General features: G+C 45.0%; 2 protein-coding genes across 3 annotated transcripts in view; both read right to left on the reverse strand.

Annotated features, from left to right (window-relative positions):
• Window positions 1-342: 342 nt before the first annotated feature.
• On the reverse strand, window positions 343-657 carry LOC110312958 (60S acidic ribosomal protein P1-like). Of its 2 annotated transcripts, XM_021186948.1 has the most exons (2): window positions 586-657; window positions 343-504 (listed from the first exon to the last, which is right to left on the reverse strand). In XM_021186948.1, the coding sequence occupies exons 1-2, from the start codon at window positions 655-657 to the stop codon at window positions 343-345; spliced, it is 234 nt and encodes a 77-aa protein (XP_021042607.1). The 2 variants fall into 2 exon arrangements, with proteins under 2 accessions (XP_021042607.1, XP_021042599.1); XM_021186940.1 differs by having other exon boundaries at window positions 343-657.
• A 9,076-nt stretch (window positions 658-9,733) lies between these two features.
• The window catches only part of Fxn (frataxin), a 16,204-nt gene continuing 9,152 nt past the window's right edge, over window positions 9,734-16,785 (reverse strand). Inside the window, exons 4-5 of the mRNA XM_021213150.2 lie at window positions 13,837-13,934; window positions 9,734-9,925 (exon numbers count right to left, since the gene is read on the reverse strand). Of these exons, the coding sequence (XP_021068809.1) occupies window positions 9,775-9,925; window positions 13,837-13,934 (249 nt within the window). The 3' untranslated portion in view covers window positions 9,734-9,774. The remainder of the gene's footprint in view (window positions 9,926-13,836; window positions 13,935-16,785) is intronic.

Here is a 16,785-nt window from a genome sequence, read left to right on the forward strand (position 1 = left end):
CATAGCTGTCTTCAGACACTCCAGAAGAGGAGGTCAGGTCTTGTTACAGATGGTTATGAGCCACCATGTGGTTGCTGGGATTTGAACTCAGGACCTTTGAAAGAGCAGTCGGGTGCTCTTACCCACTGAGCCATCTCACCAGCCCTGTTTTTGTTTTTTAACCCTGTTGTATCATGGTTTCTAGTTTTGTGTCTTCATGGGATTTCTCTGTGTGTAAATGAGTGTGTATCTCTGCGTCTATACATGATATATGTCTCTGGTACTTTTTTGATCCTTTTATTTTTTTAATTTTTTTTTTTTTTACAGGTTCAGCTCTTTATTGGACAAGTTAACAAAAGCAGTTCAGTCAAAAAGATCAAAGCCCATGTCATCTACGGATTCCTCGGACTCTTCCTTCTTCGCTTCCACTTTCTTCTCCTCAGCTGGGGCGGCAGCAGTGGATGGAGCGGGCCCAACAGCCCCTACATTGCAGATGAGGCTACCAATGTTAACATTGGCCAGAGCCTTGGCAAACAAGCCAGGCCAGAAAGGTTCAACGCTGACACCAGCTGCTTTAATGAGGGCATTGATCTTATCCTCCGTGACCATCACCTCGTCCTCGTCGTCATGCAGGATGTGGGCGGAGTAGATGCAGGCGAGCTCGGAGACGGAATCCATGGTGTGGACTGCCGGCACGGTGCCGGATGAAGTGAGAACCTCACTCCAATGCGGCCTTAGTTAGCTTCCTCGGAAGATCCGAGCACCTTGGCGGCAGCTGAGGAAAGGATCTTATTTTTTTAATTTTAATTTTGGTTTCTCTGTGTAGCCCAGGTTGTCCTAGAACTCACTTTGTAGACCAGGCTGGCCTTGAACTCAGAAATCTGCCTGCCTCTGCCTCCCAAGTGCTGGGATTTCAAGCATGGGCCGTCATTGTCAGGTCTCTGTTTCTAAGAGAGCAAGCAAGAGGACTGGGCGGTGGTGGCGCACACCTTTAATCCCAGCACTCGGGAGGCAGAGGCAAGGCCCGCTTGGTCTACAGAGTGAGTTCCAGGACAGCCAGGGCTACACAGAGAAACCCTGTCTCGAAAAACCAAAGAAAAAAGAAAAAAAGGATAAGAGAGGGGGGAGGGGGCAAGCAGCCCCTTTTATAGTGAGTCAGGCACACCTGGCTCTGGCTGTTACCAGGTAACTGTGGGGCGGAGCCTAGAAGGAACGCTAACAAAAGAGTATAGATTTGGGTGGATGGAGAGGTGGGGAGGATCTGGAAGGAGTTGGGGGGAGGGGAAACCATAATCAGAATATATAATATGAAAAAAACTTATTTTCAATAAACAAAATAACTGGTTTCCATGAAGGGTTTCATGCATCTTTAATTTTGGTTTAACTAACCACCCTTCTTCTGTCCTCTCAACCACGAGCATCCTATTGTAGTTTTTTGAGACAGGGAATTATGTCACCCAGCCTGGGCTCAAATCCCTTATGTAGCTAAAACTGGTCTTGCAAACTTTTTTTCAAGATTTTATTTTTTTAAGATTTATTTGATGTATGTGAATACACTGTCACTGTCTTCAGACACACCAGAGGAGGGCATCAGATCCCATTACAGATGGTTGTGAGCCACCATGTGGTTGCTGAGAATTGAACTCAGGACCACTGGAAGAGCAGATGGTGCGCCCAACCACTGAGCCATCTCTCCAGCCCAAGATTTTAATTTTTATTTACATGTCTCTGTGTGTATCTGTGTATGTGTGCCACATGTTCCTGGATGCCCATTGCGAAAAGAAGAGGGTATTGGATGTCCAGGGGCTGCAGTTAGGGGTGGCTGTGAGCTGCACAGAGTGGGTCTAGGAAGAAAGTCTGGAAGAGCATCAAGCACTCTTGACCTCCAAGGAGGTGTATCTTCAGCTCCCAGAACTTTTCATCCTCCTGCCAACACCACCAAGATCAGCTCTTTGTATTGTTTGAGGCAAGATCTCAATCTGTAGCCCAGGCTATCCTGAAAGTCACCATGCACCTACACTTCAGGCTACTGCCTTCTGCTTCAGGTGGTGATCCTCCTATTTGCCAAGTGCTAGCATTTTTGCTTGCAATGCCATACCTGGCTTATTGTTTAAATTAAACGACTCTTCGCCGCTTCTAACTGATCCTAGTGAAGAATACGTCTTTTGGGGGGACTGTAACTATGTAACAGCCTCTCTTGGGATTCCTTCCCTCTTCCTGTCATCAAAGCCTTGTCACCAGGCACAGCAATGGAAGTGACTGCTTGCACAGGCTTCCCTCCCCTCCAGTTCTGTAGATCCCTGTGCTTCAGGCACAGCCAGAGCTATTAATAGTTCCCCTCCCCTTCCTTTCCTCTTCTGCAGCCTTCCATTTCCTCTGAAGGCAGATAGTCACTCCACTGGATCCAAGAAATAATTACCCTCCTCCACCCGCTTTCTGAGCAGGAAGAAAGAAAAGGTCTTGATTCTCCTCCAGAAGGAAAGGGAATGGTACTGTCATCTCTAGGCTCTCCAGGATTTCTGCCCTGCGGTGCTTAGGGCATAGCCTTTTCTCTGTTCCTCCTGTGGCTCAGGGCTTTGTTTGTATATTTAAACAGCATTCCTTCGGACTTGGGTCATTTTCTACCTTTTGGTATAACCTGCAAAAATCTTTTTTAAAAAAATTTTATTCTATATGTATAGATTATGTATGAATGTCTTGCTTGAACAATTTTATGTGCATCATAAATGCCTGGTGCCCAAGGAGGTCAGAAACGAGTGTCCGATCCTCTGGAACTGGAGCTACAGATGTTTTGAGCCACCATGTTGGATCCTGGAAACCAAACCCAGGTCCTCAGCTATTGAGGTTTGGTCTGTTACTATATATTGCATTGTTAAATTCTGTATCCCAAAGTCTAGTTGCGACCTAGAGGAGCGAATGCTCATGTATACCAGCTTTTGTTGTGCAAACCTTGCTCCTTAATTTAAAACTATTGGTTGAATAAAGATGCCTACAGCCTATAGCTCAAAGGCACACCTTAGCTGTTTTTTTTTTTTTTTTTTAAGATTTATTTATTATTATATCTAAGTACACTGTAGCTGTCTTCAAATGCACCAGAAGAGGGCATCAGATCTCATTATGGATGGTTGTGAGCCACCATGTGGTTGCTGGGATTTGAACTCAGGACCTTCGGAAGAGCAGTCGGTGCTCTTAACCACTGAGCCATCTCTCCAGCCCACCAGCTGGTTTTTGAACTCACAGCAGGACCTGCTTTCTCTGTATCTAAGCATAGGCAGCTGACACTTAAGTGTGTGATCTTGTAAGGGGAAACAGAAGGTGTTGTTTGTTCAAACAAGTCTTGGGAATCAGATGAAGGCAACTGATTTCCGAGAACCAGGAGGCTGGATTTAAGAAATATTTATAAAATTTTCACTAGCCAAGTAGCACGCATGCTAGAATCAGCCAATTGGCTGCTAGAACGCTGTTACTCATACAGCACCTGTAAATCTTCACTAATCAAGTCCAAGTTTGGGCTCCTTAGTTACAAAACACAGCAGTTCTGACTTAAAACACCTGTAGCAGACGTGATTTCAACTCAGGACCTGACCTAAGGAAGAATTTGGAATTGTTCATTTCTTCCCTGGTTTTACAAACCGAATGGTTCTGTCTTCCTCTAGCCTTTTCTAGATATGCCAAATGCTAATCATAAATGAATGAATAAATAAATAAATAAATATTGTATTTTGAACACTTTAACATTTGTAAAAATAAGTGAACAAAATCCTTTTGAACACAGAAATTCCATGTTCAGCTCAAGATGGAGTCAAGTGATTCTGTAACAAATACTGTTTCTTTTTACAGGTTTATATGTATCAGTGTTTTGCTTTTTTGTGTGCATGTATGTGTCTGTGTGGTGTGCCTGTGAACACACCAGTGTGCTATTCATTTTTGCCTGGTGCCAAAAGAGGGTGTCATATCACAAGAACTGGAGTAACAGAGGTTTATGAGTTATCATGTGGTGCTAGGAACTGCTGAGCCATTCTTCCACCTGTTTTTTGTTTTTTTGTTTTTTTTTGAGACAGGGTCATACTATGTAACTTTGGTTGTTCTGACTTGATACATAGACTAAGCTAGCTTCAAAACTCAAGAGATCCACCTGCCTCTGCCTCCTGATAGTGTGTGAATGTATGCCTGTTGTGTAACAGTTTCCTCTGAGATTAAAACATTCCATTATATAAGAAAGGTCCTTAAACAGGAAGGTAAAAAACTCAGAATAGCTTCAGGAAGTCCCCAAAACTGAGCAGATTCACTAGCCCCTCCTTGCCAGAGTAAGCAGTAAAAGCTGTCAATTCCTCTCAGATAAGATGCAAAGAAGACTCTGAGACCAAGCCAGCTACTTGGGAGGAACATAAAACAGCTGAGCTTTCCGGAAGAGGGTTAGACCAGAGGCTCTTAGATAGGACACTCTCCAACCTTTTGAGCTGCCTGCAGGCTCTGCAGCATGCTCTGGGGTTCCCAGCTTTTGTGAGCTGTCACCCATGCTACAGTGGGCCTTGGTGATGCAACTGTCTTTGAGTCATTTCTGTTCTCATAACAACCCCATATTCCTGTAAGTAACCCCAATAAAATTCATTGGTTCACCAAGTTGGACTTCGGTGATATTTGGACCTTGGCCTGTCATGAATTCCATATCTGGGGTTGTATTTCCTTAAAAAAAAGTTGTCACACAACACTGCTACATATATGGGGGTACTTGCAGATACCAGAACACATCTGACCCCCTGGAGCTAAAGTTACAGGAAGTTGAGAGTTGCTATACACGGGTGCTGGGAATTGAAGACCCTGGTCCTCTGTCCCAGCACCAAGCACCCTTAACCGCCAAGCCATCTCTGCAGTCCCACAAATGAATTTTTTTTTTCAAGACACGGTTTCTCTGTGAAGCCTTGGCTATCCTGAAACTCACTCTGTAGACCAGGGTGGCCCGGAACTCAGAGATCTGCCTACCTGTCTCCTGAGCGCTGGGATTATAGGCAGGAATCACCACCATCCAGCTTCAAACACATTCTTTTGAAAGAGATAAATAGGAACAACAACATCAAGTGGGCTTCAAAATGCCAAGGCAGAGCATAGAGACTCCATGGTCTGCAAAGGCCTGGCATAAACTAAGTTCTGTGCTTACGATGGCCTCCTATGCCTGACTCTTCTCCTAGATAGGAAGGAGTCCTTGGGAGGCAATGTCGCCAGTGGGTATGGGTGTTTTTCTCAACATTCTAATAAACAGTTCAATAAACCTATTCGTGTACATTCTATTTATTCACCGACACAATCAGGGGAGATGGAACATTGGATTTTGCATTTTGTCTCTGGCAGATGCAGGCTTAACAGTGAATATGGACTGAGAGTATAGCTCAGAGGTAGGCTTACCTAGAATGTGTGACACCCTAAGTTAAGTTCCCGGTACTGAAGAAAAACAATATCAACAATAAAGTACCTGTACACATTCCATGCCCTTAATCAAGGCCTCAATGTCTACTCCAGTATCATCGCTAGTTAAGTCAAACCTGTTGAGGTTTGGTCTGTTACTAAGTATTATAATGCTAAATTCTGTACCCAAAGGTCTAGGGTAGGAGTGAATTCTCTCCTTTACGGGATTTTGTTGTGCAAACCTTTTTTCCTTGATTTAAAACCATTGGTTAAATAAAATTGGTTGCAGGCAGTTGCTGGAAGGATTGGAGGTAGGTGGGTTTTGAGTGACCTGGTTGGGGTTGGGGAAGACAGAGGAGCGAGGAGAGACAAGGAGCCGGAAGGACAACAAAGAGAGGAGGAAGCCGCCATGAGGGGAGATGGACCATGAGCACTGTGGCCAGGAGAAACAAGTTACCTGATGTACACTGCTGGCGAGGTAGTCAGACCAGTAGTTAGAAGAATAGATTAGGGGTTACTCCCCTAATTGTCAAAGCCAAATAAAATAACCATAGTCTAAGGCTTATATATTTGTAAGGTAGTTGGGGATAAGCTTAGACTGGTTCTACTGCTCAAGCCACGGATACATGACCGGATACATGACACTTTTTTATGTGTGTACGTGTGGAGGTGAGAGGCTCATGACAGAATGATGGGTGTCTTTCTGGATCGGAGGCTCACGGCCAGGGAACTCCAGAGTTACCTGTCTCACGACCTCTGCTCTGAGATGACAAGGGGGTGTGTGCTGCCACGCCCCATGCCCAAGCACCCAAGTGCTAGGAGTCTGAGCTTAGGTCCTCAAGCTTTTGTGGAAACCACTTTACCTACATTGCTATCTCTCCAGGCCCTCCAAGGAATGTCTTATGTACACACAGTCAAAGTTCTTTTGAAAAGTGGGAGACAGGATCTCATGTGCATATTCCAAGCTGACCTTCAACTTGCTATATTCTTCCATTTCTGATTTTCCTGCCGTAACCCCCACAAGGGATGGGATTCCAAGCATGGGCAACCAGGTCACTTATGTAGTGCTGGGGAGTTGAACTCAGGACTTTGTCCACATCAGGAAAGCACTCTACCAAAAGAACTTAATCCCCAGTCAAAAAGCAGTCTACATTTATAAGGAGCTTCAGAGCTTTGGGCCGTCTTCCTCTCTGTGTGGCACACAGCCGCTTCAGTTTATAAAAGATAAGCCTGTGCCAAGAATTCAACGGGATACAATTTCCTGTTGCTTTGGCCTTACAGGATGGAAGGTAGTGAGTTACCTTGGCAACCCTGGATCCCCCACAAAGTTCATCCTTACAGACACTTTTTTTCTTTAGAGGTGGTTACTGGGTTTAAATTGGGGCAGGTGCAATGTGAGAAGACATATTACAAACTGATTATTTAATGAAAACATCAAACTTATTACTTAGCTCTAACACATGTATATGCATGTGACACACACACACACACACACACACACACACACACACACACACACACATGGAGAAGCTAGGAACATAGTTCAGTGACAAAACATTCAATGAGCATGCTAAGACCCTTAGTTCAGTCCCCAGCACCATAGAAAACAAATCTAGAGTAATAACAAAATACCTTTCTAATATTTATAGACTGAACATATAGCAGTGTAGCAACCTTGCCTGTGGTGACTAGATTGTGGAGTGAGGAAACACTCCCGGGTCTTAGGCTTGTGTTGTGTGGCTCATGGTGTGGGGTTTATTTTCAGCTTGCTTCCTGAATATGAGTTTATCTTTTGTGTGGCTGGCCTACAACTCACTACGTAGACTAGGCTGACTTCAAACTCAAGAGATCATCCTGCCTCTGCCGCTGAGTGCTAGGGTTAAAGATGTGCGCTACCATGCCTGGCTAGGCTATGAGTCAGACGGGGTCTTGCTATGTGGCTCAGGCTTGAATTTGTGATGCTCCTGTCTCTGCAGTGTAGTCCGAGCAGTTCTTGGTGGGTGGCATCATTTATACCCCATCACAGTTAAACTGTTGTCTTTGGATCGATAGTGGTATCCTGAACTGTGCAGCAGAAAACCCGGGCAGCTGTATATCACAATTTTAACTCTTATCAGGCATGGTGAACACACCTGTAGTCCTAGCACTTTGAGACAAAGGCAGGAGACTTATTTTAAATTCCAAGTCAGTCTGGGCTACATATCAATGTCACAAAAACAATGACCAGACAAAATCTCCAGTCCAAACTTCCATACTTCTGTTGCCTTTGAGCCTTGGAGTTGAAAGTGCCAGGACTCCAGAAGAACAGCCCCGTGCCTGGTGTTCAGAATGACTCGACTCACACAACAGGGTATTCATACCCTCCCTTAAGTGTGATCGCTGCTGCCTTGGAACCCAGTCAGAGAAATTCGTAAAGTGAAAGTTAAGAAGTCCAAAAACTGGTCCAGGAGGTGCCCATAACATCGGACTCCCTAACTTCCACACACACTCAGAATTCGCCCTGTGCACATTCTGAAGGTCTGATAAGTGTCAAGTGGATAAAGGTCTTGTTTCACTGTTTCAAGCGGGGGTGGTGTGTGTGCGCGTGCGCATGCCTTTCATAAGAAGACAAAGGGACACCCGTAGGCATGTCCACACATGGTCCTATTTATTATCTCTCTAGCACTGACTTACACCACTCAAAAATTTCCACCAGACTAAAAAAAAAAAAATTTGTGAAGAAGGAAATCTCTTAAATAGTCACTTAGCCTGTTTACACTGTTCCATTGTTTTGTCTATGATGTAATGTGTTCGGTTCACCCTGCATAGCCTCTGCTGTGCATTTGCATAAGACTTGTCACTGACAAATCTCTCAGCCCTTTGTAGTGTGGGGATGGAACTTTAGGGCCCTTCCCCATGCTAGACAAGCCTTCACACTGGGCTAGATTCCCTGCTCCTAATTTTCCTTTAGTTACAAACTAACCCAACCCGAGTTTAGAGTTGCTCCGTGTGGGTGTTCAGGAGCTGTGTTGCTTCCAGTACAAAGCGCAGCCTGTAACACTTGAGGCAGTGCAATGGTGCTCTGGACTCAGCAGAGAGAGCAAGGGGCAGCTGCTAGTTCCCTAGGAATTTATCTGAAATTCTAACAGAGCAGAAGCAAGAACAATACCATTACTGCAGACCTTAAAAAAAATCTGTCCACCACCCATTCTTCCACCTACCCAGTGGGAACAAGAAGAGCTTTGTGGACGGCCTGATAGGACCACTCCAATGGATGTTAGGTATCAACTATATTCTACCCTCTCCTTGAGTAGATTGGAAATGAAGGGTCAGGGCTCTCTGTACCAGTACAGACATCTCTCGCATGGGTAACCGAGACCTCAGCTCCATGACACTGTTTAATTATTTGGCTTATGGTAGGGATTTTTGTCTGTTCTCGTTGCCTGTAGCTATTTCTACATTTATTTAGCATGCGTGAATTTGTATGCATGTTTATGTCTATACTGGTGTATGTGCACATATGTGTAGGACAGGTCAATTGAAGCCAGGCAAGTACCCTTCTTTGAAATAGTGTTTCTCAGAGACCCCAGGCTTACTGGTGAGGCAGCAAGCCCCTCATCTCCACTCCCCCAGTGGAGAACATGCCTGGGTTTTAAACATGGATTCCTAGGATCAAACTTGAGTCTTCATGCTTGTATGGATTAAGTGATCTTTCCAGCTCAATTTTTCTTTGTATATTCCTTAGACAGGGTTTCTCTGTGTAATTGGCCTGGCTCTCCTGGAATGTGCTTTATAGACCAGGCTGGCCTCAAATTCACAGAGATCTCTGCATGCCTCTGCCACCTGAGTGCCCCACCATGTCCAGCTCAATTTTCAAATTTTTCAGACATCTCAAGTTCATGTGGTAGCTGCCCACTGCGTAAATGACCCCCACTACGAAGGCACCAGGTCCTGGGTACCTAGTGTAGGTCATAAAGCACGAAAGGGCATTTTAAGATGTTTCTTTTGACACTTCGCTGCTCAGGACTCACAAGTGTACATACCTGGAGTCTTGGGGGACATTTAGAAGCTACCTCTTAGAGTATCTTTTCAGAGACAATGGAAGAGTGGGAATGACCCATTTCTCCCTCTGAGCTTTTTCCTTTTCAGGAGGTTATTAGCACACGTGGTGTAAGACATTCTAAGAGACTAGAGGTCATGTTGGAGAGGAAATGACAGAATCCTAACAAATATCTGTAGAAATGAAGAGCCAGGTCCGGGGACAGGGTGGGAGGGAACACACTTTTTTCACAGAGCTGTCACACACAGTGTGACTATCTTCAGAAGCAGGTATGGGAAGGCAGACATTTGGCTACAGAAGGAGGCTGGGGTCTTCACCTGATAATGTTTAATGTCTTTGAATCTGGCTGGCAGTCAAGTGCCTTTTCCAGAATAGGCCAATGATGACAAGTCCAGTTTGGTGTTTAAAGCTTTAGTCAGCTCCCTGGCCAGCAGCTCATGCAGAGACACACCGTCATGAGAGTACACCCAGTTCTTCCCGGTCCAGTCATAGCGCTTGGGGCCGCTGTGAGACAAAACAAATTCATGCTAAGTCAGTGAGGATCCTCTTCAGGACAGCCACTGTGTTTGGACTAAATCAATCTGTGTGTATATGTATGTATGCTTCTATCTATCTATCTATCTATCTATCTATCTATCTATCTATCTATCTATCTATCTATCTATCTATCTATCTACCCATCCATCCATCCATCCATCCATCCATCCATCCATCCATCCATCCATCTATCCATCTATCTATCTATCTATCTATCTATCTATCTATCTATCTATCTATCTATCTATCTATCTATCTATCTACTTTTATGATCTATCTATCTATCTATCTATCTATCTATCTATCTATCTATCTATCTATCTACTTTTGTGTTGTTTTTCAAGAAAGGATTTCCCTGTGTAGCTCTGGCTGTCTTGGAACTGGATCTGCAGACTAAGTGGTCTTGAACTCCAAGTTCCACCTACCTGTCTCTGCCTCTTGAGTGCTGGAACTAAAGGCATATGGCCACCTTATCTATCTGTCTTTGAAGATAGATTCTTATCTGTATCCCAGACAGGCAGCCTGGGCCTCACTTGTGTAGCCAAGGCTGCCCTTCAACGTGTAGCAGTTCTTCTGTCTCAGCCTAAGTGCTGGGATTATCAGCAACCACATTTGGCTGGACTGAATCTGTGGGTCGTGGTTAAGATCACGGTCTAGCTGACGACTGTACTGCAGGGGGTGGAAACTTGATATGCTAAGGCCTACATGTGGTGTGTTAGGTCACCAGCAGTGTGCCTTGGATGGGTGATGGGGAGCCTGTCCTGTTTCCCTCCACTTCCAGCTGCCAGGGGAGGGAGCAACTTCCCTCCACCAAACATCCCTGGCCATGCATGGTCCATCTCACTGCAGCCACCCAGAGACCAAGTGTGGCTTTACAGTGACATGCAGTGAGGTGAGCCTTTGCTTTCCCCAGCACCTTCCTGAGGGCGACTGTGCAGTCTGTCCTCTGGAACCCTCCACAGCCCCGCACCTGTGAATCTCTCTGCAGCACATTCATTCCATCGCTTGCTTTTCCTAGGACACATGCTATCTGACAGCCAGGTTTGGGAAGTGATGCTAATTTTGTACCACGGATGTGATGATCAATGCCCAACCTACACTACTGTGTCACCACTAACTGTCTACGTCCAAAATACCCCTATTACCCTGAAAGATGCCCTAATACCTACTAATCAGCTACCTTGCCTCTTCTAGCCTTGGCTACCACCTGTGCTATTATTAAAAACTTTGTTGGACATGGTGGTGCAGGCCTTTAATTCTAGAGGTTGGTGGACAGAAGCTGGCTTGGACTATACAGTGAGTTCCAAGCCAACCAGGGATCATTAAGGTGTCTTAGTCAGGGTTTCTATTCCTGCACAAAACATCATGACCAAGAAGCAAGTTGGGGAGGAAAGGGTTTATTCAGCTTACACTAGCATATTGCTGTTCCTCACCAAACTCAAGCAGGTCAGGAAGCAGGAGCTGATGCAGAGGCCATTGAGGGAGGGATGTTACTTACTGGCTTGCTTCCCCTGGCTTGCTCAGCTTGCTCTCTTATTGAACCCAAGACTACCAGCCCAGGGATGGCACCACTTTATGAATGTAACTGTGGTGAAGGGGGTTACTTACGAGATGCCCCCCCCCCCAGGCCTCTCATATAAATTAGTATTTTAAAATTGATAATCTTTTTTTTTAAAGATTTATTTATTATTATAAATAAGTATACTGTTGCTGTCTTCAGATACACCAGAAGAGGGCATCTCATTGCGGGTGGTTGTGAGCCACCATGTGGTAGCTGGGATTTGAACTCAGGACCTTCGGAAGAGCGGTCAGCACTCTTACCTGCTGAACCATCTTGCCAGCCCGATAATCTGTTTTTTAAATGAATTGTTTTTGTTTTGTTTCGATATATGAGTGCTCTGTCTGCACGTATACCTGCAGACCAGAGGAGGGCATCAGATCCCTTTATAGTTGGTCGTGGGCCACCATGTGGTTGCTGGGGATTGAACTCAGGACCTTTGGAAGTGCAATCAGTGCTCTTAACCACTGAGCCATCTCTCTAGCCCCTAAATTACAGGTTTTAAATATTTAAATATTTGTTTTATATGCATTGGTGTTTTGCTTGCATATTTATTTGGGTGAGGGTGTCAGATCCCCTGAACTGGAATTACAGACAGTTGTGAGCTGCTATGTGGGTGCTGGGAATTGAACCTGGGTCCTCTGGAAGAGCAGTCGGTGAGTGCTCTTAACCACTGAGCTATCTCGCCAGCTCCAATTACGGGTTTAAAAAGAATTTGCTTGGAGTTTCTTGTAAGTGACTAACTACCCAGTGGTGAACGTGGGCCACCTGACACGAATGTCAGGATTTGAACTCTAGCCCTCGTGCTAGAACAGAAGGGCTCTTAAGCCATCTCTCCAGCCTGCATGGTAACCATTTTGTTTGCTGCGTGTCTGTTGTGGTGGAATTCCTACCCAGGGCCTTCTCTCACATGCTAGGCAAGTTCTTTGCCACTGAGCCACACCTTGGCACCTTTTAAAAACTGCCAGTACCATCAGGCTTTCAAAGAATTCCACAGTGGTTCTAGCTGAGTTTTCCCACTTTTCCTTCAAAATGTCTTCTTCAGTATTGCTGTTGAGCCTCAGTGAGGTTAGCGTGAAGGCTCCCTGTGGGCATCTCTCGGCTGTTCCCAGACCACTGAGGCAGCAGCTGTATACTCGTCAGTAAGTCCTTAGTTCTGAGGCAGGGTCTGACTGCAGTGCATCCTGCTGTTCCTTCAGCTCCAGGCATGGCCACCGGGCAGGCATGAGGCTGGGGGCCCTGGGACTGCGGATAAACATCACCGCCCCATCCTGCTGTGACAGAGTCAGAGCCCAACCCTGCCAGCAGAGTTAGAGACCTTCAAAGTAGGGCAGGAGTTAAAGTTTAACTTACTTTCAGGACAAAGTGCAAGTTTTCTCAGATACTACAATATAAAAAGTTCCTCCCTTTTTCTCCCTCCTTCCCTTCCATTTTGGGAACTGAATCCAGGGCTTATAGATTACTGGATAAGCATCTACCACAGAGATACACACCCTCAACCTTCAAACTAGTTTTTTTTTTTTTTAAAGATCTATTTATCAGGACAGCCAGGGCTACACAGAGAAACCCTGTCTCAAAAAAAAAAAAAAAAAAAAAAAAAAAGATCTATTTATTTATTGTATGTATTTGAATATACTGTCGCTCTCTTCAGATGAGAAGAGGGCATCGGATGCCATCAGAGATGGTTGTGAGCCACTAAGTAGCTGCTGGGAATTGAACTCAGGATCTCTAGAGCAGTCAGTGCTCTTAAACACTGAGCCATCTCTCTAGCCCCTCAAAGTAGCTTTTTAATGAATGAATGAATGAATGATTATTATTTTTAATCTCAGGCATGTGCCACTGTACCTAACAAAGGTGGCTTATGTATAGTCCTGGCTGTCCTGGAACTCACTATATGGACCAGGTTTGCTTATTTGCTTTTGTGATAGGGTCTTATATGATAGCTCAGACTAGCCTTTGAACTAGCTATGTAGCAAGGCAGGCCTTGAATTACTGCCTCTACTTCTTGAGTGTTGATATGTAACACTGTGTCTGGCAAAAGTATCTTTTTCAAAGGCAAGCCAGTGATTTTTCTTTTCTGGGCAATGGAGAAAACCAGTCTGGGCCAGGTTCTGAAAAGTTCCTTCTGCTCCAGGTCTTGTCAACATCCTGATGCCTGAGCATAGCAACCCAGTTATCAACGGGGAGAAGGGTTCAACTACAAGCAGGCCAGACCGCTGTAAAGCCACAGCAAAGCCAGTGACCGACACCCTCTCAAAAGGTCCCCAACACCGCATTCAAGATGAGTTTACCCCTTACGGATTCTGGCTTCTGAACAAACCTGGAAGGAGAAGACAGCCAGATTTGCTTGTTTGGGGTCTGCTTGTTGATCACGTAGGTCCCTAGATCCCCGCCCAGCTTAATGGTGAGCACGCCATCCTAGGGGGTCAGGTGACAGAAAGTGTGAAAAAATTAGATTAGTTAGTACTGTGATACACACACACACACACACACACAAATATATAAACATAGATAAAAATAAAATAAATTTCTGACCCACTCTGACCCTGAGAGTAATGTTTTTACTATACAAGCTCCTATGTTTGGATACACAACACACACACACACACACACACATACACACACACGTTCATATCTCAATGCCTTTCATGTTTCCAAGGATATAATAGACATCATTAAGAAAAGGGGGCTGAGGATACAGCACACTGGCAATGTGTTCTGGTTTTGGGAAGCCCCATGTTCAATTCTTGGCACCAAAGCCAAACAAACTTTAGTATTCAAAATCGGGAGCTCGTATGGTAAGAACGTTACTCTTAGGGTCAGAGGCTTGTTGTATTCATGCGTGTGTTTCTGTTCAAGTGTATGTGCATGAATGCCCTTGGAGGCCAAAAGACACACAGGACAGTTGCAGGGCTGGAGTTACAGGCATCTGTAAGCCACCTGATGTGATATGGCCGCTGGGATCCAGCCTCCGGCTCTCATGATAAAGTAGCAAGTGCTTAACCACGGAGCCATCTCTGCAGCCATGAGTGGATGAATAGCGTACGATGAAGCTCATGGCGCTTTCTCTCTGCCTGTGTGGTTGCCAAGACAAGATAAATCTTGCCTGAGATCTCAGCCATGGTAAACAGGACAGCTAGCCAACTGCAACACGTACAAGCGCAGACTAAACTCTAACAGCGTCTGCCTAAGTGTCAGACCAGAGTCCGTCATGAAAACACAGAAAGAAGGAAATTGTGGTGGCAAAATCTGTAAGGTCAGGTTTTGGGAGGCGGAAGGTGGGGGATGGTGAGTTTGAGGCCAGCAGGCTGCACCACAGAACACAATACAGAAAAAGAGAAGAAAGTAATCAATGCCCTTTCTTGTTTGTCTTAGGAGAGCCAAGGGAGCGGCCCAGGCCTACCTGTGTTAGTTCTAGACCCTTCCCAGGCCTCCAGCAAGTGCTCCAGACTCCATTCGGCTTTAGTTCCCTCTAAAAAGGCTTGCACTCTCAAAAGGCTGGCCAGCCCATTTTTACCCAATAAATGAACATTTAAATTTGAAAACACCTCACAAAGGAGCCCTTCACTCCTTAGAAGGCAGGATTTGAAGCAAAGGCTAGGACTAAGCATACTCCCACAGGGCCCGGTGTTGCTTCTGGTAAGCAGGTGGGAGCCTCTTGTGCAAACGCACCATGGCCTTTCTCAGCACTCTGCAAACACAGCCAGCCATTTATATAACCTAGAGGCTGGGATGGATAATAATGTAACCAGCCAGCACACACGGGAGGGGACAGTAGTGTTGTCTCTCTCTCTCTCTCTCTCTCTCTCTCTCTCTCTCTCTCTCTCTCTCTCTCTCTCTCTCTCTCTCTCTCTCTCTCTCTCTCTCTCTCTCTCTCTCTCTCTCTCTGAGATAGGGTCTCATTAGGTAGTTCAGGAAGGTAACAAACTTGTAATATTTGTTCCTCTGTTTGCCAAGGGCCAGGCATGTGTCACTATGCCGAACGAACTTCTTTCTGCCTGCCCATCTGTCTTTTTCTTCTTCTTTTAAATAATAACTTTTTTTTTTTTTTCTGATTCAAACAAAACAACAAGGGAAGAAATAGGCCTGCTGCTGAGGCGCCCCTGGGAGAGTGCTTGCCTATGACACACAAGGCTCTGGGTTCCCTCCCCACACGGATCAGGCTTCTTAGTCCCAGGGCTCAGGTGGTAGAGGATCAGAAACTCAAAGCCATCCTTGGCTACATCCCAGTTGAGGCTAGCCTGGGCAACGTGAAACACAATCAAAAAATGAAGAGAGACAACAACAACAACAACAAAGAACAAGCTAAACAAACCAAACCCACAAAAGTTCCCGATGGAGATGTGGGCATTCAGGCAGAACAAACCCAGCCAGACCCTCAGTAGACATAGTCATCTCTCGCTATTCAGGCCAGGGGTTCGAAACCTTTCTAGTACTCAGACCCTTTTATGCAGTTCCTAATGTTGTGGTGACCTGTGGTGACCTTCAATCATAACACTTTTTGTTACTACTACATAACTGTAATTTTTCTGCCGTTATGAATCATATAATGCATTTTTGGAGATAGAGGTTTGCCAAAGGGGTCACAAGGCACAGGTTGAGAACCTCTGACTTAGAGACCAGTGTGTGCCTGGATCTGTGTCTGGACAAGGTAATTGTTTTCAACTAGACTACAGTGTGGAGGTAGGAGTCACTATCTCAGTTTTACAAAAGAGGTTCACGGTGGCAAAAAACAAAGCGAAATATTAGCAACCAGCAGAGTTGCTGAAAAGCAGGGCAGTTAGTTGGGGCTCAAAAGCAGTTTTTCTTGTAGGCAACCCCTTTCCTCTCCTGAACCTTCATTCTCAGCTGCTAGTTTATATATTTTCTCTCTTTTATCTCTGGAAAAAAAAAAAAAGAACATTAAATTTGCCTGTAATTAAGTTACACAGTGGAGTGGTATTGAGTCCATTCATATTGTTACTCTAGAGCCATTCAGAAATATTCCCACATTGTAAAAACTGAAACCCTAAAGCGGGGAAAATCCTCGAAGATATGGGCACAGGGGAAAGATTCTTGAATAGAACAGCAATGACTTGTGCTGTAAGATCGAGAATTGACAAATGGGACCTCATAAAATTGCAAAGCTTCTGTAAAGCAAAAGACACTGTCAATAAGACAAAAAGGCCACCAACAGACTGGGAAAGGAACTTTACCAATCCTAAATCAGATAGGGGACTAATATCCATTATATATAAAGAACTCAAGAAGACGGACTCCAGAAAACCAA

Source organism: Mus pahari, chromosome 1 (genome assembly GCF_900095145.1).
Source record: "Mus pahari chromosome 1, PAHARI_EIJ_v1.1, whole genome shotgun sequence".
Classification (NCBI taxonomy): Eukaryota; Metazoa; Chordata; class Mammalia; order Rodentia; family Muridae; genus Mus; species Mus pahari.